Below are 24,299 nucleotides of genomic sequence, written 5' to 3' on the forward strand. Positions count from 1 at the left end.
AGTTGAAGTAGAAATTTGGCATACATGAAGAAAATGTATTTGTATTGTTATGTTTCTGGATTTTCTTTAGGTATTTATATGTAAAACCCGCATGGATGAGCCCGTTTTAATCAATTAAATCAAAACTAATTCATATTTAACTGCATTGTGTGCTCAATTCAAGTTCAGATGTGACATAATAACGTCCAAAATTGAATTAAGTGTTTTCTAAAGGTAAACCTAACATTTACGATATATTTTCATAAAGAAAATCTAAACTGTAAGAGCTCATTTTTAAAACAAATGTGGAAGTTAACGGTCCTCCACGTCACTCTGACGTCACGCCGACAAAGAGACGTGGCAGGCTTTTTATGTTTAAATGAACCGAGGTGTTTGACGGAGGATCGTCCCGTCAAGCCTGGCCGTTTTCACCCAGCAGCAACAGCAGCGCCCCGACCCCGACACTATAACAGAACCAGGACCGAAGACATGGCTTCAAATAACGGCTCCGCCGCCGGTAAATGGGAGGTGGTAAAGAAGGGAAAGAAGAACAACGGCTCCGGAAAGAACCCGAGTGAGAAGAACAGCGGCGGAAGGAAAGCGCTCGGCGAGTCCAACCTGCCGTCCCGACGTAAGTGAACGCGGCCCGCAGCAGCTGCTGTTGCTCCTGCTCCGTGAGCCGCTCACCTCTCTGTCTCTGTTCAAATGAATGAAAGAAACCCGGAGCTCCTGCTAACTTTATGTTTTCACACCAACTTCCCCGTTTTTACCGAGATAATGTCGCGAAAGAAGACACTCCGGTCAGTTATGAGTGGACAAGCTAGCTAGCTCACATTTACGCAGCTTTCTCTAATATATTTACACATTTGACGTACTTATACTTTATATTTCCTAATTTACACGCTATTATATACACATGTGGGCTAATGGGTTTTCCCCGTGTTGTGTGTTCCTTTTGCACACAGCAGGAAAAGAGTGAGAAAGCATTGTTAGCCAGCTAGCATGTGCGGTTAGCTTGTTAGCAGTTTTTTTTTCATAATTGTGTGTGTGTGTGTGTGTCAACAGAGGCGTCGTCATCACTGATTTCCTCTTTCTTCTGCTGTTGTCACACTTTCTTAAAACGGTCACATGATGTTGTTTCACTTTAGCTGAACTTTAAAAGAATCAACCATTAGTCCGTTACTGCTTAGCCTGCACTGACAGCTGTCACCGCTGAGTGCTACGTTTACCATATTATCGTCACTGGGGTTGGGACGATAAACGATCTTATTATGTATCGCGATTTAAAATTAACTTGAATTTGGTGGCTCTCCTGTATTGGGATAATCATGAATGCAGATATGTTATTTCACAATAAGTTCAGGCTGAAACAATTACTCAACTAAAAGTGTTTTTTGATGTATCAGCTTCTTAAATGTGAATGTTGTCTGGTTTCTTTGCTCCATGTAACAAATACATCATTAAAAATTAATAATTTTGGCATGTGGACAAAACAAGCTGTTTGAGAAACGTCATAATTGCCAGGATTAGAGAAACACTTATCAATATTTGTCAAAATGTTCTGTCATTTTATGAAGCAAAATGATGACTCATTTAATCGAGAAAATAATCAACTGATTAATAACTCACATAAACACAAATCACCTTTTCTTCTGTTCAGTTGTCATTAAGGGGGAAACTTGGACTTTTTAAGGCAACCTGAGCAATTTAAATGTCTCATATAAATAGAAAATGTGTACACTGTTTTTTTTAGTAGTTGTGTATGTAGTTAGCCCAACTCAATTCCTGGTTTTCAAATACGTCTGCCCGCTACAACTACTAAAACAACCACTCAAAGAGTAGTTGTATGTAGAATGCACAAAGTAGATGTACAAGGTTTTATTTGCTAATATTACCTTACAAAGCAAATTTTACTTATTGGTATAATGATTAGTATTTCACTTGAGTAGGGTTGGGATAATATTATCATTCATTGCTATAGAAAACATTCTCAGGGTGTGAATGGAGAAACTGATAATATTCATCTATATGAATATAGATGGGACAACATATTGGCCATTGAGATAAGTTAGATTTTCTGTGTCTTGGCACAAACCCTGACATAGGGAATTCTGAAATTTTTAAGTAGCATATCAGAACAATCTCTCTTATGGTGTTTAAATAAGTCTGAAAGTGATTCATGCTTTGATTATAGTCCTGATTAATTATGTAGTTTATTTAAAATGTGAGAATGTTCTTGTTCCGTCAGAGCAGCAGTTTCTAAAAAAACCAAAATATTCACAATGACATGAAACACAACAGATAATTTGAAAATACTGAAATGGAAACATTTTTCCTATTATGCTTGAATTTGAATAGTTTCTACGCCCTATCTATCTTCAGTACACGACCATGTTCCAAAGTCCAGGTTTTCCATTAAATTTGCTTAAATACAGTGTCCTTCTACTCACTGGCTGCTACAAAAATAATGTGTGAGTAAAAGATTAGATCTGCCTCTGCCACTGCTGTTTGTTTATGCATTAGATTTATCAGAGAATCAGCCTGTCTGTTCAAAGTCTGTTTGAAAGTGACCCCTGTTCTGCCAGAGGGTTTTTATTTGGAGCAAATACAGGTCCCTCTAACTGCCACAGTGTTATGTAAAGCACTTGATTTGCATTGATAAAGAGAGAGTAACTCCGCCTATATTTGTCACAGTGTTTCTCACTTCTATGAGAGCCAGGAAACACTGGCAAAATGTGTCTGATTTTTAGCTTGAAAGCATCTTGTTCTCTTTGATCAGTGTGTAGTGTATTTGACAGACTGGGTCTGAGGTCAACTGATATGATGATACCCATGTTTGTCTTTACATGTCTGAACTAGTCTACATGTCCTGACATGGGCTCCACCTTAAAGGTACAGTGTGTAAATTATTATTATTATTTTTTAGCAATATTTATTGGTGAATGAAAAAAGTAAAACAATTTTATTTTTGGTGAAGTTTTGTGACTTTTTAACTTCTTAAATGTGAATATTTTCTGGTTTTGGTCTTTATAACAAAGAAATCATTAAAACTGATTTGTGGTCAAAATATGACATTTGAGTTTTGATCATCATTTCCAGGTTTGGGAAACACTCAATCCAAGCAATTACTCAATTAATTGATAAAATAATCTACTGATTATTCAATTATGAGGATTGTCATTAGTTGCAGCCCTAAAACTAAGTAGAATTATTATTTAATCTTCATTTTCGGCCAAACAAATAAAAATAATGTCATCTGAATTTACACACTGGACTATCTTTTTGGAATATCTGACAAAAGATCATATTTACTCTCTCAGCTGTCTGTGAATTAAATCTGCATTTCAGAGCGAACTATATGTATCTCCTTACTTCACGGGTGGAGTAGTGAATGCGTGGATGAGAGATCAATTTGGACACGGTTCTGGTTTTAGTCAGCAGAAGGTCTTTGTGGCCTCGTAATCTGAGGAGACGTACACTGTAGTACGTTGCAACAGCGTGTCCCTTACAGGAGGAAGTGGAGGGACTCCTCTAACACCAGCAGAAGAAGAGACGGAGAGCTGACAGGAACATTTACACATAGACGCTGAGCTAACAGTCTGTAGTAAAGCAGGCATCACATTTCTTCACTGTTTTGTAACAATAAAGTATATTTCCAATGCGATTACTCCCCAAAAAGAGATTAAAAAAGTGACCTGTATTTCTTTTATGATGGATTATGGTGTTTGAATTAGCTGTCAATCCACTTGGAGATGGATTTTTTTTGCATCACTGCATTGATAGTCACAGCAACAGTTGATGTAAATTTAGTGTTCTGCGCAGCAGCAGCATGACCAGCTGACTGATCATTGAGCAACTGGTGACCTCTGTCAGCAACAACCACTCAAGTTTGAACTCTCGTGTGAACTCATACTTATATATACCGTAAATGTATTTGAATAAAATAATCTGAAAATAGAGTGCAAGTACATTATGTTAGTGGTGAAATATGGACTTAAACAAGTAATTTACATCGTCCCTGTTATTTCAAGTGTTGATTTTTTGTTTTTAATTAAAAGGCAAGTATATTTTGAGCCTAGTGTTCTTAGATTTTTAACAATCTGTTCATTTGAAACTTCGAAACTGTATGACTTACTTAAGTTATTTTTACTATTATTGGCTGATTAATGAATAATTATCGTCCTTTGCCGATTATTTAAAAAAATGGCAAATATCAGCCAGTTGACCTCTACTTTATAACAGTCAGCTTTTCAAACTACATCAGTGTTAGAAATACAATACAGTACAGAGTTTTCCAAGCTTAAAACCTGGGTTTAAAGTTGGTATAAAGAGCTATAATGTAAAAAGTAGTAGAAAACATAACAAACAATATTTGAATTGGTCAGTGAAGGTTAAATTTGGGGTTTTAGCTGGAAGTGGTTTTGCTTTGAAGAGGGTGTCAACAAGTTATGCACAGAGGTAAATGAACGGTACAGCTGTTGCTTAAAACTCTGTCCCCAATGTGAATTGTAATGGATGTTTCATGATTGTGGGAAAATAACCGCCTATTACGCAAACCACAAGCGAGCGAGGGAGGGTGTTCAAGATCAGTAAGGCATTGGATGTAAGTGAAGTGAGCAGCCAGGGAGGGGAATACCTCACTCCTTCTGGACTAACTTGATTTTCAAGACACTGGGGTGATTGAAGAAAGAGTTTAAAGAGGATCAAAGAAGTTTTTTCAGTTAGTCGTCTGTTGTATTCCAAGAAAGCCGTGTCTCACTGCAGCTGCCCCTGTTTCTTTCAGCGCCCCTGAAGATGTCAGAGACTCTGTTCGAGGGCTTCGAGAAGATGGGGAAGAAACAGAACAAGGAGCAGGTTCCTCCGCCGCCCGAGCCCCAAAACAAGAAGCAGCCGTCAAGTAAACCATCCAAGAAACCACACTCCGCCAATACGGTCACGTCTGCGAATTTCAAGAACCTTGAGGAGGCCTTCAAAGCTGTAAGTAATGTTCATTCCTGTTCAGCTCCAGGATATCAGGGCATTTTAAAACGACTTATTTGTCGAGGAATGTGTTTTAACATTCTTACGAGTTGTGTGGATTTGTTTTGCCCCAAATCTTCTTATTTTCTTTGTGAAAAAGCCACACATGCCGTCGCTGTAAAGTTCTTCAAGGCCACACAGAAACAGTGGAGCACTGTGGCGTCTTTTAGAGCGAATAATCACATGCTGAACACAACTTTCTCCTCCACATAATGAGTGTGTTGTTTATCCGAGTTTACAGCCCTTGTTTCTGTTTTTAGCTGGATGTTGGGGACCTGAAGCAGCAGTTGGCTCGCAGTCAGACTCTGTTCCCTGATAATCCATCGGTCTGGGTCAAAGACCTGGCAGGTTACCTCAACCTCAAGCTGACCGTACCAGAGACTGAGCCAACACTCAGCAGCCATGTCCACGGTCTGTCAAAACACACACACTCCAGCGCTCCAAATATGAAAATATTTACTTCCATAGCTCAAATAAAAAGTCAGCACTTAACTAATTTCCACTGTTTTTACTTTACCCCCCCTCCAGATTACCCATACTGCCTTACAGGAAAAGAGCTGAAGGGTGTGATCAAAGGCCTCCTTGGACGCTGCAGCGACATTCTGCCAGATTTCTTTGACCACTGTGTTCACACGATGCTCAGGGAGCTGGACAGACAGTCAGGTAAATGCAACGTCTCACACAAAGAGGTGGGAATGGCCTCATCCTCCTAGATTTTGTTATATATTTAGTTATATTTAGTTGCTTTATTAGGTGCAGGTCGGTGGTATGAATGCAGTCTAATGTTGCTATAAATCTTATGTTTATTAAGTTTATATTGTGCAGCTTTTGCTGTGGCACCCCCGAAAGAGAGAGGGAAGCCAAAAGAGGAAGATATTGTTCAGTTCTTGTTCTGTAGTTGTAGAATGAAATACTTTTTGGCTACAGTACCTAATAAACTGGCAACTGAGTGCCTTCGCTGCCTGATTGAGTTGAAAATTTAATAGAAGAAGTCAGAAGATTTAGCACTTGATCAAATATCCAACAGCTTTTTCTGTGTCTTTCCCCCCCCTCAGGAGAACCACTGCATGGCTACAGAGTTTGCATTCAGGCAGTCTTACAGGACAAACCCAGAATAGCCACTCAAAATCTGCCAGAGGTGAGTGAGAGTAATTATATAGACAAAAAAACTAACAAACAATGCAAATTGATGAATTGTCTCTCTTTTTAAAGCCTTAAACTGAGCAGCCAACCGGTTTCACTTCTGTTCTCCAATGACAAAACTGTGCAGTAGTATGTTGAAATGCCCTTTATCGCTCTTTCCTTCCTCTGCAGTATTTGGAGTTATTGAGGTCGGTTCAGAATCGTCCGGCAAAGTGTCTGACGATCATGTGGGCTCTGGGACAAGCAGGATTTCATGACCTCAGCCAAGGACTAAGAGGTAACAGACAGTGAAACGCTTTCACAGCTGTAAAGTTTGCGCACTACTCTTTGTCCTAGACTGTCCTTTCACCCACTTTCCCAACAATCTATGGAAATTATGGGCTGGAGGTTAATGACGCAACAAGTAAAGGCAAGTTTATTCATGGCACAAGACGACAACAGGGGAATTCAATTCAAAGATAAACAGGGCAAAAGCAGTTGGACAGAAATGACTGTTTTATTAAAATAGTAGCGCCTGTCTAACACATGAAAACGACTTTGCTTTTTTTCCTCTACTGGCATTTTTGGAGCCATTTAATGCTATTTGTTCAGAAAAAACACCCTTACGTTTACCAATTAATGCAACTTTGGAAAAACAATGGTGTCATAGCCCCACCTTTCCACGTCATCTTCTCTCATGTATATATATATATATATATATATATATATATACATACATACATACATACATACATACATACATACATACATACATATGTATGTATGTACATATACAGCATTTATAATCGTTTTCGGGGGTTTAGTGTGTAGGAATACATTTCTTGAAACAATGCCGTGTTTATGGAAAACTTGAGTTGTTGAAGTGACACTTGGACAATTTTATAATCGTGTTAAATGTGGATGTCAAACTCCAGGTCCGTGACTGCACAAAGATTCCTTTCTGTGCTGCTACAGATTGAATCCGAGCTCTGAGTCATTCATAACTTTAAAGTTTAGAGTTATAATCAGTGCCCATCCACTGATAATCTCCAAACACATGATAGCAGGCTTGCCTGTGTGTGTGTGGTGTTTGTTTGAGGCTGTGTGGTGGGAGAGTGGGTGTCGGTGTGTTGGCATCGGGTGGGGAATGTTCTTAGAAGATTACACAACAACCTTCATCTGCAAAATAGATGAGCATCATTTGCCTCCATTAAGGCAAAGAAACGTGGAGTTTGAAGACTACAAAAGACACTTTCGTATTATTAACAGGAAAAAAATGCATCAGTTAAAACTGGAGCACGTTGATCACATCGCTGGGAATTTAAAGACACTATAGACAATTTTTAATGTTGCATGTTGTGTCATTTTAAGCATTGTAAGCACACGTGTGAATGTGAAACAAATGTTTAAATATACAGTATAAGACTGAAAACTGTTTATTTTTCGGCGTGTCTTATTATATAATTCAAAGCACCAGAGCCATAGTTGGCATAACTCCTCCTCAGACACTGTAACTATATAAAAACCCTGTAGCTGTTAAAACGTGTCTTTTCTCAATGCTGAAAACACACAGAAAAGCTCTGCACTTTATTTAAAAGTCCTAAAGATGAAGAAACAAAAGTACGAAAGAATTTCTCGCTTGGGGTGACAAAGTCAGAAGAGATATTTTTATCATTTTTGCTCGGACTGGTATTGTTACAGTTACAGAATAGTTTCTTTGTGACATTTATTGATTTGTCACGTTTGTGTGACCTCCGTTACACTGCTCCACTTTACGCCACACAATTACTTTTGTGTTTTGTTTTCCCTTTATTGATTGGATGTCTCTGCTCTGGGCTTTTATTTTCTTTAAAAGGAAAAGCTGAATAAATGATCCGTCAGTTTGAGGTGAATTAAGTGTTTTTATTTTTGTGTTTTCAGTGTGGCTGGGTATCATGCTTCCTGTGCTCGGCGTGAAATCCTTGTCTGCGTATGCCATAGCCTATCTGGATCGACTTCTTCTGTAAGTCTGTTCAAGAAATGTCAACGTTATTAATGTAAAATACAATGTTCTCTTAGTAATTTAGTCACCTTTTGCTGTTTTTCATCTTTTTCTTCCTTTAGACTTCATGCAAACCTGACAAAGGGATTTGGCATCATGGGTCCTAAAGAGTTCTTTCCTTTACTGGATTTTGCATTCATGCCCAAGAATGCTCTGTCATCAAGGTACACACACTGCTACACAATCTTTGTAACTGTTGTGTTTCATATTTTGAGATATGAGAGGAAACTTCTATATAGTTTTATTGTTGAAGCAACAAGTACAAAACACAGCTGTGGGCTCCGTTAAGTGTAACTACCCTCACGGCGGTGCATCTCAGAAGAGCACGTGATACGGAGAACTAAGATCCTCTATAGTCTGCATGTGTTGAAGTGTGATTGGTGGGGATGAGCCGTGGTTTAGATGTAGTGCTCCCTAGTTGGCGCACAGACTGGGTCCCCAGCCTCTTGGCACAATGTCAGTGAATCAGATTGAGCCGCACCCAGATTGGTCGCTCCTTTCCAGCGGCTGCACTGTAGGACAGCCTTATGAGCTGTTATTTTGTATGGTGTTATTGTGAGCTGGCAACTATTTGCGTGGTGCGGTGTAGGCATGAGTTATTGTTTCAGATAAGGCACCATGTCTTTCTGTCTCAGTGACTCGCCATTTGAGTGTTGATCCAAGGTTGTGTGCATGCAGCTTTCAGCTTTCCTAGGTTAGGTTTGGGCATAAAGCAAATGTCAGTGTATTTAAAGTGTTAGTGTATAAAAGATATGTTCCCAAATAACATCATTGCAAAGTGCTGGAATACATTTGTGTATAAATGTGATTAGTGGGAATTTTGCCTGGATGTTAAACATAGAAATATGCACTCAAGCACTAAAAATCACAGAATGACCAGAAACATGTTGGAGCTACATGTTTTTGACAGTTTCTACCTCCTGTTCCTCCTTAAAACCAACTACTGATAGAGCATCGTCATCTGTGCATAATGATGTGCTGTCACCCTGAACGCTTTAAAAAAGAAAAGGGAAAAAAAAAAAGATTATTTTTTAATGAACCCATTACTCTCTGCTCAGTCTGCAGGAACAGCTGAGACATCTGTATCCTCGACTCAAAGTCCTGGCTTTCGGAGCCAAACCTGAGAGCACGTTACACACCTATCTGCCGTCATTCTTGTCCAGAGCCACGTCACACTGTCCAGACGATATGAAGAAGGAGGTGAGACTCAAGATCTGTTTTGTGTTAAGTCAGTGGGTTCACCCGGTAGTTGTGGGTAAATTGTGACGTCATGAACGCACTGGAAACATAGCGAGTCAGAAACAGAAAACCATGGAATGGAGTTCATTGACAATGTTACAGTGATGACTATTATGAAACTTTTACATCAGTCCCAATCAATCTTACAATTCATCTAAATGATGAAATTAAGTATATTAAACTTTCCCAAGTTGTAAACCTCAACAAATGTATGCAAATGACTCAAGAGAAAGTTCTTTTTTATTGTACCTTTTTAGCAGCATGAGCAGTTTTATTGTTTTATTTTAGTCTGTATATTATCCTGAACTGTTGCTGTAACTTCTTTGATCGGCAGGAAGTAGGTGAGGGTTGTACCACCGTTTGTGTTAGTTTCTGTGTATTTTACTCCTCTGCAATGAAATGAATCATCAATAGCAAACCTCTTTCACTGTCTTCACCAACTCCAGCATCATTCTACTGCAGCCGCAAGATATTTACTCACTTTATTCTCCCTAAAAAACATTTTACATGGATGGATGTTGGAATTTCTCAAAAGTAATTATCCTTTTGTGTCTCTTTTCTTTTGTCGTTTCTTGCAGCTGCTCAGCAGTATGACAGAGTGTTTGTGTGTGGACGTACAGAGTCTTGGAGTATGGAGGCAGCTCTATACCAAACACTTAACCCAATCCAGGTGAGAAAGACACGCTTGATGGACGTTTTAGAGAAGTAGCTGAGATTTTTGTAGCTGACAAAAATTGTTTTCTTTTTCCAGTCTGCTGTTGAATCATTTGTTTAAGTCCTGGAACAGCCTGCCACCAAAGGTAGGTCTGACTCCTGCCGCCACTACACGTGAGGGTTTTTAAAAAAAAACAAAAAAAAACGATGCATCACTTCCCTTGAAACTGTACAGAAACGGTGTACAGAGGAAAATACAGAATCAGTGTATGAATCAACACTAACTCACTGTGATGCATGAAGGAAGGATGAGAGAGTTAAACAAAAAAGTACATTTAATGTTTATTTGTAGAGCACATCCAAAAACAAACATGCCCATACAGTGGAAACTCCGATTTTTTTTCCGATTTGTATTTTTCAATTTTATTTGTATAGTGCCGATTCACAACATACATTATCTCAAGGCTCTGTGCATAGACAACATCACCGAGAGCAGAGGAAACCCAACAACTCACACAATGAGCAAGCACTATAGCATCAGTGGAGCGAAAAAACTTGTGACAGAACCAGAATCAAAGATATGCAGCCATCTGCCTAGACAGGTTGGGGTGAAAGGAAAAATGGGGGACAGAGGAAAGGTGGGAGAAAGGACAAGAGACAAATTAGAATCCATCCCTCCATTTTATTTAAACGGCAACATCATATAAAAGGATTCAAAAATAAAATTCTGACTTCACAGCCACTTTGATGACATCACATGAAGATCAAAGTACACCATCACATGGTATCACAAAGCTTAGAGCCCTATCATAGCTGACTTTCTGATAAGTAAAAAATAACTTTGACCTCTGAATTTGTACCTTTCAACTCTTTTAGCTGCGTAAAAACCTTGAAGAGACGATCCAGTCATTCAAAGTGACCAATGAGGAGATGAGAGACAGCAGTGAAACTCGGGACCTTCAGGAGTGCAACGACCTGTGCCAGGTGAGAGCGACACAGCAACCAGGTTTCCATCACAATGTGTCGCACTTTTTTAGTAGGCGGCGCAAAATAGTTGTTGCATGGCGGTGTGTTATTGTTCTGGTCTTCTTGTGCCTGAAATTAAGATGTGATAGTGTGTCGGGCTGAACGAGGTGTTGTCGCACACTTGGTAAGTCAAGTGTTCATTCAGCTTTTACCTCCTGTGTGAGAAGCATAGGTGCGATGGTATTCCAGTTCACACGCAGGATCATCTGATCTGAGCAAAGAGAGGTGTGTGTGTGTGTGACCATGTGACCATGTGACCATGTTCAGCAGCTTGTAAAGGAGCTGCCAGGCGGTAGGAAAAGGAAGTCCACAGAGAAGGTTCATGGATGTTGTTAAGGAGGACATGTAACAGAAGGGGACATGATGGAAGCAGGCCTGGGTTACACCAATACTTGCCATTGCATTGTTATATTGATTTGCTTCTGGTGGTCTTTCTCAGCTTGTGCCTATCACCACCATTAAGCTCCTTTTGGAAGAAGCCTGTATCTCCACACTGATCCGAGTTGTGATTGTGCTCCAGATGTGTGCGACGCGTCTCCTGGTGAAGCGTGACATCCCCTGCATGTCGCTGTGGAAGGGCTTCTCCCTTTGCCATCTGAAGATCCTCTGCTTCAGCTGCACGGCGCCTCGCATTGCGCGCGGCGTTGCTCGCCAGCCGAGCTTTTCGTGTATCATCTGTCTCGACTGCACGGCGCCTTGCCTTGCGCGCGGCATCGCTCGCCAGTCGAGCTCGCCTTGCGTCGTCTGTCTCGGCTTTGCGGCACCTCGCCTTGCGTGCGGCATCCCTCGCCAGCCGAGCTCGTCTTGCGTCGTCTGTCTCGGCCTCGCGGCGTCTTGCCTTGCATGCGGCATCATTTGCCAGTCGAGCACTCCGCGTCTCGTCTGTCTCGGCTTCACGGCGCTCCGCCCTGCGCACGGCGTCCTTTGTCAGCCGAGCTTGCCGCGCGTCATCCGTCTCTATTTCGCGCCGCCTTGCCCTGCGTGCGGCGTCCCTTGCTAATCGGGCTTGCCGTGTGGCGTCTGTCTCGTCTTCACGCCGCCTTGCCCTGTGTGCTGCGTCCTTTGCCACCCCAGTACGCCATGCATAGACTGTCTCTGCATCTTGTGCAAGGCACGTTGCCTTGCGTATCAACACTTTATTGGCAGGGATGTCTTTAGGCATGCGTAAGCGGTTCGTTTAGCAGTGGGGCTGGTCCTGGTTTGACGGCAGAGAGAATCTATTAAGTTTCACTGCTACCTTTTCCTTTGTTCAGAGGCATCAAAGGACTCTTGCCTTTGATATGTAAGGGTTTTGATGAGGGTGCTGTGCAAGAATATTTATCACAAGAAGAGGGGGAAGAACTGTCATTAAGAACTTTGAACTGTGGCATACAGTTCTGCAAGCAACTCTCTGTGTACAGCCTGCTGGAAAACATTAGTAGGTGAAGGGATAGGGCTTTGTAAGTCGCCAGCCAAGTCTGAAGTCTGGAAAGATCAAATTGAAAAACAAAATGCCGAAGACGAAGACGAATTGAAGACGTTCAACACCAATGACAACTTGAATTTTTTCGAGTGTTTTTTTTTTTAATTGCATCAAAGCCTTTTTCATGGTTAACAGAAAACATGTTTTAAACCAGTTGTAGTGCATTGGTATCAGCATGTCGACCTAAGTAGAATGTGTTTTGCTCTTGTCACCAGAATCTGCAGGTGAGGATGCGCGGCCGTGGCTTCCCCTGGTCCAAAGTGCTCATGGTTCTGTGCGTGTTTGCCGTCAGCTTCATCGCACACGACGTCAGATCTCACGGCTCCTTCACAGGTCTGTCTCTTACAGAAGAACCTCCTCCCTCCGAGTTTCTATCGACTCTTTGATTTGTTTTTGTTTTTTAAGGTCATTTTTTATTAATCGTTGTTGCTTGTTTCAGATTCCACCACAGCCAGATATCTACACAGTTCAGGGGTCACAGCCGTTTCTCAGCAGGCATGGAGCAAAATAACAGTCTTCTCCAAACGGGGCTTCAGGTATGACCTCAAACTTTCAATGAAAGATTCAGATCGCATAAATATTTCGCCTTTTACTAAAGATTGGAGAGGAACAATTGACCCATTTTGTTGTTGACCTTTCAGCTGTTTCTGTATGATTCAAGTTTTGAGCAGTTCATTGATCCAACTTTTCAGTTTGTGTGACCACTTGTGTTTTGTTTTTCTGTAGCTGGTTGGAGAAAAACACTCCATATTACTACTCTGAGTGTGTGCGCGTCTTGGGGCCGCTAATGGAGCGGAGTTTAGAGAAGACAAAAGCAGCAGCCATTTTCATCTTTGAGAACACGTCACACTTTATTCTCTGGGTCAAAGAAAAGACTCCGCTGGCTATAGAATGGGTAAATACTTCAAATGTCAACATGTCACTCACTGATGTTTAATGCTTCATGGACAATAATATCCTTTTCTATTTCTTTGCTCAGATATACACAAACACTCCGGACAGCGTGTTCCAGGTGTTGGCGTATCTGAAGGAGCTCCTCCTCCTCCTCCATCAAAACTACATCCTGCCAGCACTGGCCTACATAGCTGAGCTGCTACAGCGAGCGTGGACCAACCTACAGGATTCCTGCAAGTCAGTGCTTTTTTAAAAAAAATCGACCTAGATTTTAGATTTTTACCCAACCTTGCCTGCCTGATGATGAAGATTTAGCTGCTGCAACGTCGCAAATACGGCGTTGGAAGATTAAAATTTCCTAGTCGACACACTCATGTAATGCAACTTTGGACAAAAACATTGTGCTGCACAACAACAATTACTTTGATTTGTTGTTTGGTCCAAAAATGTTAGAAAATGGTGAAAATGACAAATCAGTGTTTGTCAAAGACAAAAAGACGCCTACAAATATCTTTATTTATATTTGTCAGCAAACAAAAGATACTCAGTTTTACTGTCACAGAGAAATAAATATACTATATATAATAAATGTAAATGTTTCTTTTTTTCTGATGCCATCATATACCTTCAAGGAGAGTCCTTCATTCCCTATGACGTTGGGTTTCTAAACTCAATAATCAGCATGCTCTTTTAACAGGACAGTTTGTTCATTATTTATTCACTTTGTGATTTTACATTTACAAATTTACAAAACAGAACATATTCACAACAATGTTCTGTCTATCTGTCCTTACATTTATTTATGTATTTAAATAGCTTGAATACCTTATTTATCTATTCAAAACTGCACAACAGTAGCTGTTGCTTTCCAAGGATCAACATACCAAGTGTTGGGTGATTTATGTGTAGTAGAGTGTGGGTCATGCACACATCCTGGATTTTAATTGTCAGAGCCCGACAAATACACAACACAGTTGGAGTAAGATGAAACAAACTCTGTCATGCAGGAGGTTGTTAGCCTTTATTTATGGTTACAGAATGACAGAAGTTATTGTTACATCCAGGAGGAAGCAAGTGTCCATGAACAACAAGTGTTTACACTGTATTTTCAATTTAAAAAAAAAAAAGAAGATGATACTCAAATTCACCTTTATTTTACTCAGTCTTACTCAGTGACCTTAATGTGACTTTCCGTGGCCGAGTTAGAGCTCCACACTGCAGCGTTTAGAGGTTGCTTTTTTTTAATTTATTTTTTTATTTATTCTTTTTTTATTATGGCTGAACAAATAATCAAAATTTAATCAAAACCGCAACTCGGCCTAGGAAAGTTATTTTATCCAGGGAGCCCAAGGGGAGGAGCAGTGGAAGTTAAAGAGACGTCGACTTTCTTAAAAACAAATCTCCCAATACACCATGAATTCAAATGAATCAATTAAATCGATGACTTGTCCCGTCGTAAAAAATAATGTCGTCTGATTCTGAACCTGAGAAACACATTTGTTTGTTTTTTCTTGCAGTGGTGAGGTGTCCGTGTCGTGCCTGCAGGGCCATGCCGTCTCCTTCACCAACTCCACGTGGAACCTGCTCCAGCACACGACGACATCTATCAAGACATGGGCTCAGAAGCTGCTAACGCGAGCATGATGACACCATGACAACAATAACAAATGCTGACTAATTTTACATACACACACAAGAAATAACACATCTACACACGCACACACGCTGACCCAGCCTTAGGCTGCCTTTAAGTGCATCGGATCCTCTCCAAAGCCATGATTGGACACTGTGGGGGTCAGAGAAACAAACGCTTACTCTAAGGGACTCTTATTTCTCTTGTTTCGGTGAAATTTTACCAATCAGTTTGCTGTTGTATAGTTGTTTTTTTTTTCTTTTCTTTTCTACCAATCCTCTTTGTCACTACTGGATGCGGAGGTCGTCTTTTTCTCTCTTCCTCGGTTTTCTACTGCAAATTTCAACTGTTGCTTTGAACAGACTATGTAATTTATAGTTGGATGTAAGTTTATAGATGATTTATAAACCGTTTTTTTATTTAAAGATACAAAAAAAGGTGTTAGTGTGAAAGGATGCTTAAGGGCAGGGAGAAAACCAAAAAAAATAATTTAACAGTTAAACTTTGTGGGCCATGTTGATCTTCAACACTTTGTCCTGCTTACTTCAAAAGTCAGATTAGTTGAAATATGGACGTGTTAGAAGTGAAGTGACTCCTGCAGAAGATTTGGAGTTGGAAAATGTGAGAAAAAAACAACCGAGCAGACGAGGAAAAGAAAAATATACTCACTGACTTTACGTCTTGCACTTCATCTCATCTTTGCAGCTTGTTCCGTTTCTCTTTCCCCCCTGTTTTGCATCTTTTCATCTATTATCAGCAGCTCAACACAACAGCTATGTTCTCATACTGGAAGGCTGACAGTGTTTTGTCTGTGTGTGTGTGTGTGTGTGTGTGTGTGTGTGTGTGTGTGTGTGTGTGTGTGTGTGTGTGTGTGTGTGTGTGTGTGTGTGTGTGTGTGTGTGTGTGTGTGTGTGTGTGTGTGTGTGTGTGTGTGTGTGTGTGTGTGTGTGTGTGTGTGGGTGTGTGGGTGTGTGGGTGTGTGTGAGAGGGTCAGAGTGCATGGTTCAATGCACTTGTCTCATAGATTCATTAACCCTGTGCCAACATCCTCCTCCCCCTGCGCACACCGTAAAAACGTCACCTCACAAGAAGAAGAATACCTAATCTGACCAATCTGATTCGTTAACCTATTCTCCTTGAAAAAGCAAAAATGTCTGGATGGATATGGAAGTGATTATTGTCTTACTTTGTAATGTGAATGATTTATAATAAAGAGTTCAACCCTGGTCACTGTTTGATATGAATTATTTCATCTGTCTGGGGTCTTTGTTATGTTCTCATAATCTGGCTTCACTGTAGTGTCCTCTGTACGTGGTTTTGAATTTTGATGAATCACAAGAAATGGCAAAACACTGTCGGGCCTGGTGATGTGGTCAACAAGGTGATCACAAAATGTGTTTTTATAACGATTAACTACATTTCTTTCATGACTCAAAGGTAATTAAGGAGTTTGGTCATATTCAAAGTCACTTAAATCACCCTTCTGATTATCTATGTCAATATGGTCGGACTTGCATTTTTAATCGACTATTGTTAACCTTGCTCAATATCCCCTTCGATAGCTCAGTTGGTAGAGCGGAGGACTGTAGGCATTACTGTGAGAAATCCTTAGGTCGCTGGTTCGAATCCGGCTCGAAGGAGGACATTTTTTAGATTGTTAAAGATATAATTATCATCTAAATTAAATGCAGCAATGCCTGAAACTATTTTCTCAAAGAACAGCAGGGGCGACGATGTTTTGCTCTGGAGTCCTGCCTGTGGGATTTTTAGCTAATGTTGTACTATCGTTGTTCATTTAAAAAGTGGTTTGTCGCTAGCCATAATTAGCATTCCTATTTTGCGGTGACGTTAAAAGAACCCGGATGTTGGTCCCTCACCAAGCACCAAGTTAGTTGTGTTATATCGTCCGCTAATAACTTTTAAAAGTTGTATTATCTGTTACTGGTAGATTTATATCCATTTTAAGTGCATTGTCTTAGTGTATAGAGTATTTAAAAACACAGCTAGCTAACAGGGAGTTTTGTACTTAGTGACTACACCCGAATTAAAAAAACAAAAAAAAAAAACACTAAATAAAAACAGAAAATAGTGACAGCATGTGAAATAAGAATGTCGATGCCAAAAACACTTAGGCTGTTGTTGTTTTTTTCTCCCCCGTAAGTACAACTTGTTTTGATTTGAATCTGTTTGTCCCTAACCATTCCCAATTTGAGGTGACGTTCAAAGAAACCGGATGTTGGCCCCTCACGAAGCTAGCTAGCTAGCTAGCAGCAGTGCCTGAAACAAAGCTAGCTAGCTAGCTCGCGAGTTATGTGACATCGCCAGCTAATAACTTTTAAATGTTTTATTTTCTATTACTGGAACATTTGACCCATTTTAAGTGCATTGTCCTAGTGTGCGTATTGAAAAAAACTGGCTAACGGATATTTGTATTTAAATTATAAAGTGGCTGTATAAAACAATTAAAATCAGTGACAGCACGTGAAATAAAAATATCGATGCCTTACAAAAAAAAGTCTTGTTCACGCGGCCTTGTCCCTAGAGTTGAATTGTGGAGAGGAATAATGTTGGTCTGACAATCGCACGAATACAGTGTATGACGTCACCAATGAGTGTCCAGTACGGGGGATTAGCTCAAATGGTAGAGCGCTCGCTTAGCATGCGAGAGGTAGCGGGATCGATGCCCGCATCCTCCAAGAAGCTTTTGACCCATTCCACGTTTAAAAGCAAGAGTCACTGTCATATCAACACGGTGAGATGCTAAAATGTGGCCACATCATGCGTCTATAAACTGTTTATGAATACAGATAAAGTCTTCCGGCTTGAAAAGTGAAATGCAGGCAGTCTGACTAATGTAGCAACTAGATACCAGTTCCACAGAATGACAATTTTCAGAATGAAAATAATTAATAGATCTGTTAATAATTGAGTAATCTTTTGGTCCATATTTTGTTTTGGTCCACAAACCAAAAATAATTCAGTTTTAATGTATATTTGTTGTATAGAGCAACAATTCCTGAAAATATTAACATTTAGGAAGCCGAACAAACTGAAAACTTGTGTTAATTCTTCAAAAAACATCAACATAGTTAAAAATGTTTTTAAAAAAATGGTCAAGGCAAAAATAGTTTGTGCTTCAGCACCTCACATTTATGTTTGTATAAAATGATGATTGTACTGGTTATCACACGCCATTTAGCAAAAGAAGAAACCCTATTCTCCTAGCATGCAGTATATTTATTTTATACGAATAACTAATATATTGTTATTGAAATCCCCAGAACTACCATAAATAGTTATGACAAGTTGTGACACTTTGCAAATGTGTAAAGTCAGGATCCAGGACAGCTCAGGTCGTGAAATAAGTGTTTTAATGACTACATCCACTTTTTATACACAGTCTATGGCTAAAAGGGACAAACATTATGGATAGAATATCTGTTTTCATCCAAATAAAATTAGCCATGTCAAGACATTTTAACTCACACTCATTTGCTCTAGAATCAGAATTTATTTTATTGCCAAGTAGGAATTAACATACAAGGAATTTGCTTTGGTATTTTGTTGCAGAACAAACACAGTGACAAGAAATACATGAAGTACGATTTCAAAGGTCACTAAAGATTAAAGCAGATTAAATTAAGATATGCAGAGGCTGTACAGGATGAAAAAAAAAGTAGGCAACAAAATATAAAATTAGTAAATTAGTATAAAGTACTAAAATTAAGAGGAGAATATTTGTACATGTGCTGCCCACACTTCAATTTGAGCTACTATTTGAAGTAAAAAAGCAGATTTTTATGAAATGTTCTAGGAATGTTAGTCATTAGATTTCGGTGCTTATGTGTGCATGGAAACAGAGGGAGATCTCTGTTTAACTGCAGGGAGATTTCAGGCTCCATCAGTGTGGTTTTTATTAAAACATCTTAGAAAATTTCACAGAATGTTCACCCATTTCAAGAGTTCAACAAATCCTGGTAAATACAGTAACAAAAATGTCCTCATGTCTAATTATATGAATATCCTTTAGCACTGCGTACCATAAATTTAATTTGTTTATGTTTAGGGCTGCAACGATTATTCTACTAATTCTACTATTCAACAAATCGTCAACTATTTTGATAGTCGATTAATTGCTTTGAGCATTTCTTTCAATAAATAAAACAAGCTTTTCGATTTTCCAGCTTCTTAAATGAAAATATTTTCGGGTTTCTTTTGCCCTATATAACAAAGAAATCATTGAAATGTTATAACATCACCAATTCCAGGTTTGAGAAACACTGATCAATATTTTTCAACATTTTGTGGACCAAACAAGTATTGGATTAATCAAGGAAACAATCATTAGTTAGCAGCCCGACTTACATTCTTATAAATCTGTATAAGTGGATTACCCCCTTTTAAACTTTTTACAGAAGCTCTTCTGGGGACGGGTGCAAATTAGCATCTGCTATCAACACTTAAGCCTGTCAATGCAAACTGTATCAGTCCTATCAAATAAACCATTCAAAAAAAAGGCATTTAAGTCTCCCAGTCCACTGTTGTGGATGCAAATGTTGGGAGTTAGTTCACCGAGATAAGCAGTAGGTGCTAGGTGGCGCGCCCAAAAAAAGGAAAAAGATAACAAAGCACAGTTTAATGTTATAAATAAAGAGCATCAAGCTGTTAAAATATGTTGGCGTTTCATTGCTGCTTCCATCTTTTATTGTAGTAATATTTGCTTCTTGCACCACGTTGAGAACTGTCACGGTTCCTTCATCGGCTGTTTCTGTGACTTTCCAAATACATTTCAATTTTTCTTTTGGCTTCTCCCTCTCTAGGGGCCGCCACAGCGGATGATCCAATTTATCCAAGCTTGGGACCAGCATTAGAAGTACACTGGATGCTGTGGCTGGGGTCAACTTAGAGTGTCTAATTGACAATGAGCAATGGGGACTGGGTACTTTGCTCAGGGATACCCCAGCCCTTGACCTGGTGGGGACTCGAACAGGCAACCCTTCGGTTGCCAGCCAAGTTCTCTCTTCTGCTTATACGATAGGCTGCCCCAATCACACGACTTCTAAATGCCATCCTTCATTTTCTGAAAATGTTTCCATTGCACTTATTCACATTTACGTTTTACCGATACCTTAACCTTTCCAGGTGTAAAAACTTTTCAAGTTTTTTTTAATTGTCTGTTTTTTTTTAAGTACTAATCAAGCATGCGTGTAAAAACAGGCCAATGGAAACTCACTGAATGATTGTCAGACTCAAACCCGACTTTTTTTTTTTGGCCAAATGCGAGCACGTACAAGGCATATTAATGGTGTCGGTGTAAAATGGCACCCAATTAGGAGCCCTAAAAAAACTTTAAGTACTACTAAGTTTAAGAATGGTACAAAATAGTACAGTAGTGCAATGTAATACTGTATAAATACGTGTACATGGGGTGGATGGATTCGCACATTGTATTGGTAATACATTATATTATTCACAGCATGCAGTATTTACATCACCAGTTACGTACAATAGAGCTCTGGTAGTGGACGTCACGGAATTCCAACATGCAACCAAAATGATGCCATTATGGCAGGAAGTGGCGCTCTACAAATCCATAGATTTATACAATCGTCAGTATATACGTTTACCAGGTAATATATCAGGCAAAAAGTGAAGATGGTGGGTAGCTGTGTTGTGCCAGGGTGCTGAAACAGTCCATTACAGGCTGGCATATAAAATGGAGCAATGAGAGTCCACAGGCAATCCATCACTAAATAACTTAAATATCTTATTTCACAAGCATTTATTGCGATGTGTAAGTGTTCTCTGGAGTAGGATGAGGGAGTATTCATCGGAAAGTTGAATATATCAAAATCCTGCAGGTCTGGAATAATGTCCACTCCTACTCTTTCCACTGGGGTATTTGTAAGGATCAGCTATGCTGTGTTTCTGTCATGGTCTGGTCTGGTCTGGTACAGTACAGTACAGTACGGTTTGGAATGACAAAGCCTTGGGTCAGGCTTACATTTCAACTGGGAACAGTACCTTTACTCGGTAGGCGGGGTTTGGGCTGCGCTAGATGGCATTACGTCGTACCAGTGCGACACGCAACACAACAGACAACAATGGAGGCCATCCAGCAGCTCTTTGTTTCCTGCTCAGTTTGTTGCCGTTTGTCTCAACAAGACATCAAGAATGTACAAGAATAGACTGCGGGCGTTGAAGAAGCATTGGCTGCAAGGGAGTGACATTTTTCTGTCGCACATTCAGTTGACTGTGACTCCAACCTGACCGTACCATACCATTTTACTCTGGTACCTCAAGAGAAGGGTGCCAAAGATGTTCATTGTTCACTGTTCCAAACCGAACCGTTTCCATTTGGTGGCAACACAAATTTGTATTTAGTCAGGTTGTCCGTGGACTTAAAGTGTGCAGTGAACTCTGACAGCTTGAAACCATTTTGCTGAAGCTTTTCCTGCTGATATGGCGGCGTAAACAAACGTCACGTGACGCTCGGAGCTCTATGGTAAATGTTTGGTGTCTAAAGGTTAATGACCCTGTCATGGCCTGAGGGAAAAACTGTCCTTCAAATTGTGAATAACCGACTGGTTTCTGGTCTCTGGCTCTAATTAATCTCTGTGGCGTAACCAACACAGTGATGTTTTTTGATCTGACTATACCAGCTAAATCTTTGGTTGCAAACTCTGCAACTCAGTAGTTTTTCCCCTGTGTGGACGGACATGTGCAGTATCTGGTTTCTTTTCTCAGCAAACCCTTTGCCACAGAACAAGCAAGTAAACGGTTTCTCTCCCGAATGAAACTTCTCGTGCTTCCTGAAACTGCTCTTCTCGAAAAATCCTTTACCACACTCGGAGCAATTGTAGGGTTTTTCTCCCAGGTGACATTTCTCGTGCTTCCTTAGGCTGCTCCTTTCGAAGAATCCCTTACCACACCCAGCGCAGCGGAACGGTTTGTCTCCCGAGTGGATTTTCATGTGTGACCTCAGATGGCTGTTCTCGAAGAATCGCCTACCGCACACGGTGCAACCGAATGGTTTCTCTCCCGTGTGAGATTTGATGTGCTTCTTCAGATTGCTCTTCTCTGTAAATCGTTTACCGCACTCGGAGCAGCTAAAGGGTTTCTCTCCCGTGTGAAGTTTTTCATGTGACTTCAGATTGCCCTTTTGAGTAAAGCTTTTGCCACACTCAGAGCAACTAAATGGCTTCTCTCCTGTGTGGATCTTCTTGTGTGTCGTCAGGTGGCTCTTTCTGACAAACCTTTTACCACATTCAGAACATTCAAATACTTTATCACTGGTGTTGCCTCTCGTATCAGTGGAGGGTGTTTTACTATTGGCTGACTTTAAAGTTGGAGGTTCGCTGGTGGTCTTCCACTCATCTTCACTGTTGTCAGTCTCCGAAGAGTCTTCTTCTTCTTCTTCTTCTTCTTCGTTCTTGTCCTCAGTACCTGGTCCTGGATGTCCACGCAGACCCAGGTTTCTGGCTGATTCTGGTCTTCCACAGTCTGCTCTGTTCTCACCGGTGCGACTGTGACGAGTCTGCGAGGACCCAGGTTTCTCATCATCCTCTTCACCCTTTACTATCACAGCAATGATATCATCCTCCCTCTGATTGATCCCCAGTTCCTCCTGTTCCTCTTTAATGTGGCAACACTCTGGATCCATGCTGAATCTCCACTCCTGCTGCTCCGGGGGAAAATCTTTCATCACCAACTGCTGCTGGTTGTCTGGTGGAGAGAGTAGAGAGACTTAAAAGAAACTCTTTACATGATACACACAGGGAAATTTAATAATTATGCCGTTACGGAGGAGCTACAAAACAAACAACAAATTCATGTTTAAGAAGCTGAAATCTGAAAACTTATTAGAATTAGACCTTTGCATTTAACCCATCCTCTTGCGGGTGGGGAGCAATGGGGATCGGATGCCTTGCTCAGGGGCACCCAGCCCTGTCATGGGATTTGGACCGGTGACCCTTCAGTTACAAGCCCAATTCAATTCCGTTTCTCTTGGCTATGGGCTGCCTACCATGTAATAATTGTAAATGAATGAAGGAATCGCCTCATTTATGATTACTTGTTGCAGCACTACCCATAATAAATCCCAGTAACATCAGTATAGTATGTTTACTTAGTGCTGCCCTCTTGCCCGGACCAATATGGCGATCAGGTTGACGTATCTCTAGAGGGGCCAATGCAGCATCTACGTGTACGTCTATGAGAGGATGTAGCAATGGCTAACCCCATTAGCTTGGCTACCAAACAGCGGGTTAGCTAGTCGTTCTGGCTTTTTTCAGGGCTTCCGAGAGCAGGGACTGACCTGATGTTTACCGCCTGACTTCCGGCTTGAACGCGGTGTCGAGCTGCTTCCTCTTGCGGCAGATCTGCCCCTCTGACCGCTTCACTCGGTCTTTGTACTCAGACACAGTTTCCTCACTCAGACCGACCATATCTCCCCCGCTGTCAGCGGATCGGTGAACAGCGCTCTCAGCGCCGGGTCTTTGTTCGTTTCTTCGCCTTTCAGTAGAAAACCATCCGCGGCGATGATCGGCAGCCACACGGGGAACCTTTGCTCCCTTTCTGCGCACTTTGGACTGGTAAACAGAGACGAGACAACCGAGTGTACTGCGTCAACGCTCCAGTTCGTTGAAAAGACAGCGAGCAGCGACCTCTGCTGGACTGAACGCGAAAGATAGAAATACACGTAGTCATCAATATAAGTCACTGTGTTGATTACTAGTGATAATAATGCTACAGTAGCAGAAAGATGGACAATAAAAATTAAAACAATTGACTACATTTTCAAGTAATAGAGTAAATACACATTAACAGCTGGCCACGTTTCTGATGACTTTCAAAGAAGTGATGTAATATTCATGTGTATATGTATACCATTTTTAGGCAGTCTATATTCAGTTTATATCTGAACAATTTAATTACTTGCAGATACCTGTATTCACCACAGGGTGACAGAAAGATAATGGAAACAATATGCTATTTCTGTATAGTCCAAGATAATATGCAGTTGTAACATCGTGATACGATATCCCCTTCGATAGCTCAGTTGGTAGAGCGGAGGACTGTAGGCAGTATACTGTGAGAAATCCTTAGGTCGCTGGTTCAAATCCGGCTCGAAGGAGGGCTTATTTTGCATTATTAATATTTTTCTTGATTATTAACGTTATCCCCACATCCACATTAAATGAAGCGGAAGTGCTTGAGACTTGTGCCAT

The 24,299-nt window shown here is 40.5% G+C and overlaps 2 protein-coding genes and 3 non-coding genes across 5 annotated transcripts; 4 read left to right on the forward strand and 1 right to left on the reverse strand.

The window, feature by feature from the left end:
* Positions 1-349: 349 nt before the first annotated feature.
* On the forward strand, positions 350-16,295 carry tmem214 (transmembrane protein 214). Its single transcript, XM_058613891.1, has 17 exons — positions 350-610; positions 4,763-4,956; positions 5,259-5,409; positions 5,527-5,661; positions 6,054-6,136; positions 6,313-6,418; positions 8,041-8,122; positions 8,224-8,325; positions 9,220-9,361; positions 9,979-10,070; positions 10,152-10,200; positions 10,931-11,038; positions 12,758-12,875; positions 12,982-13,078; positions 13,269-13,437; positions 13,522-13,673; positions 14,954-16,295. Exons 1-17 carry the CDS (start codon positions 469-471, stop codon positions 15,078-15,080), a joined length of 2,049 nt encoding a protein of 682 aa, XP_058469874.1. The 5' UTR covers positions 350-468; the 3' UTR covers positions 15,081-16,295.
* A 326-nt stretch (positions 16,296-16,621) lies between these two features.
* trnay-gua (transfer RNA tyrosine (anticodon GUA)) lies at positions 16,622-16,709 on the forward strand. Its single transcript is given in 2 exon segments — positions 16,622-16,658; positions 16,674-16,709. It is a non-coding gene; the product is annotated as a tRNA-Tyr (tRNA).
* Positions 16,710-17,692: 983 nt separating this feature from the next.
* Positions 17,693-17,765, forward strand: trnaa-agc (transfer RNA alanine (anticodon AGC)). The gene has a single exon. It is a non-coding gene; the product is annotated as a tRNA-Ala (tRNA).
* Positions 17,766-18,567: 802 nt separating this feature from the next.
* Positions 18,568-23,712, reverse strand: LOC131443952 (gastrula zinc finger protein XlCGF8.2DB-like). Its single transcript, XM_058614053.1, has 2 exons — positions 23,387-23,712; positions 18,568-22,794 (listed from the first exon to the last, which is right to left on the reverse strand). Exon 2 carries the CDS (start codon positions 22,772-22,774, stop codon positions 21,674-21,676), a length of 1,101 nt encoding a protein of 366 aa, XP_058470036.1. The 5' UTR covers positions 22,775-22,794; positions 23,387-23,712; the 3' UTR covers positions 18,568-21,673.
* Positions 23,713-24,115: 403 nt separating this feature from the next.
* On the forward strand, positions 24,116-24,205 carry trnay-gua (transfer RNA tyrosine (anticodon GUA)). The gene is given in 2 exon segments: positions 24,116-24,152; positions 24,170-24,205. It is a non-coding gene; the product is annotated as a tRNA-Tyr (tRNA).
* Positions 24,206-24,299: the final 94 nt, after the last annotated feature.

The sequence above is a fragment of the Solea solea genome, chromosome 17 (assembly GCF_958295425.1).
Source record: "Solea solea chromosome 17, fSolSol10.1, whole genome shotgun sequence".
Taxonomy (NCBI): Eukaryota; Metazoa; Chordata; class Actinopteri; order Pleuronectiformes; family Soleidae; genus Solea; species Solea solea.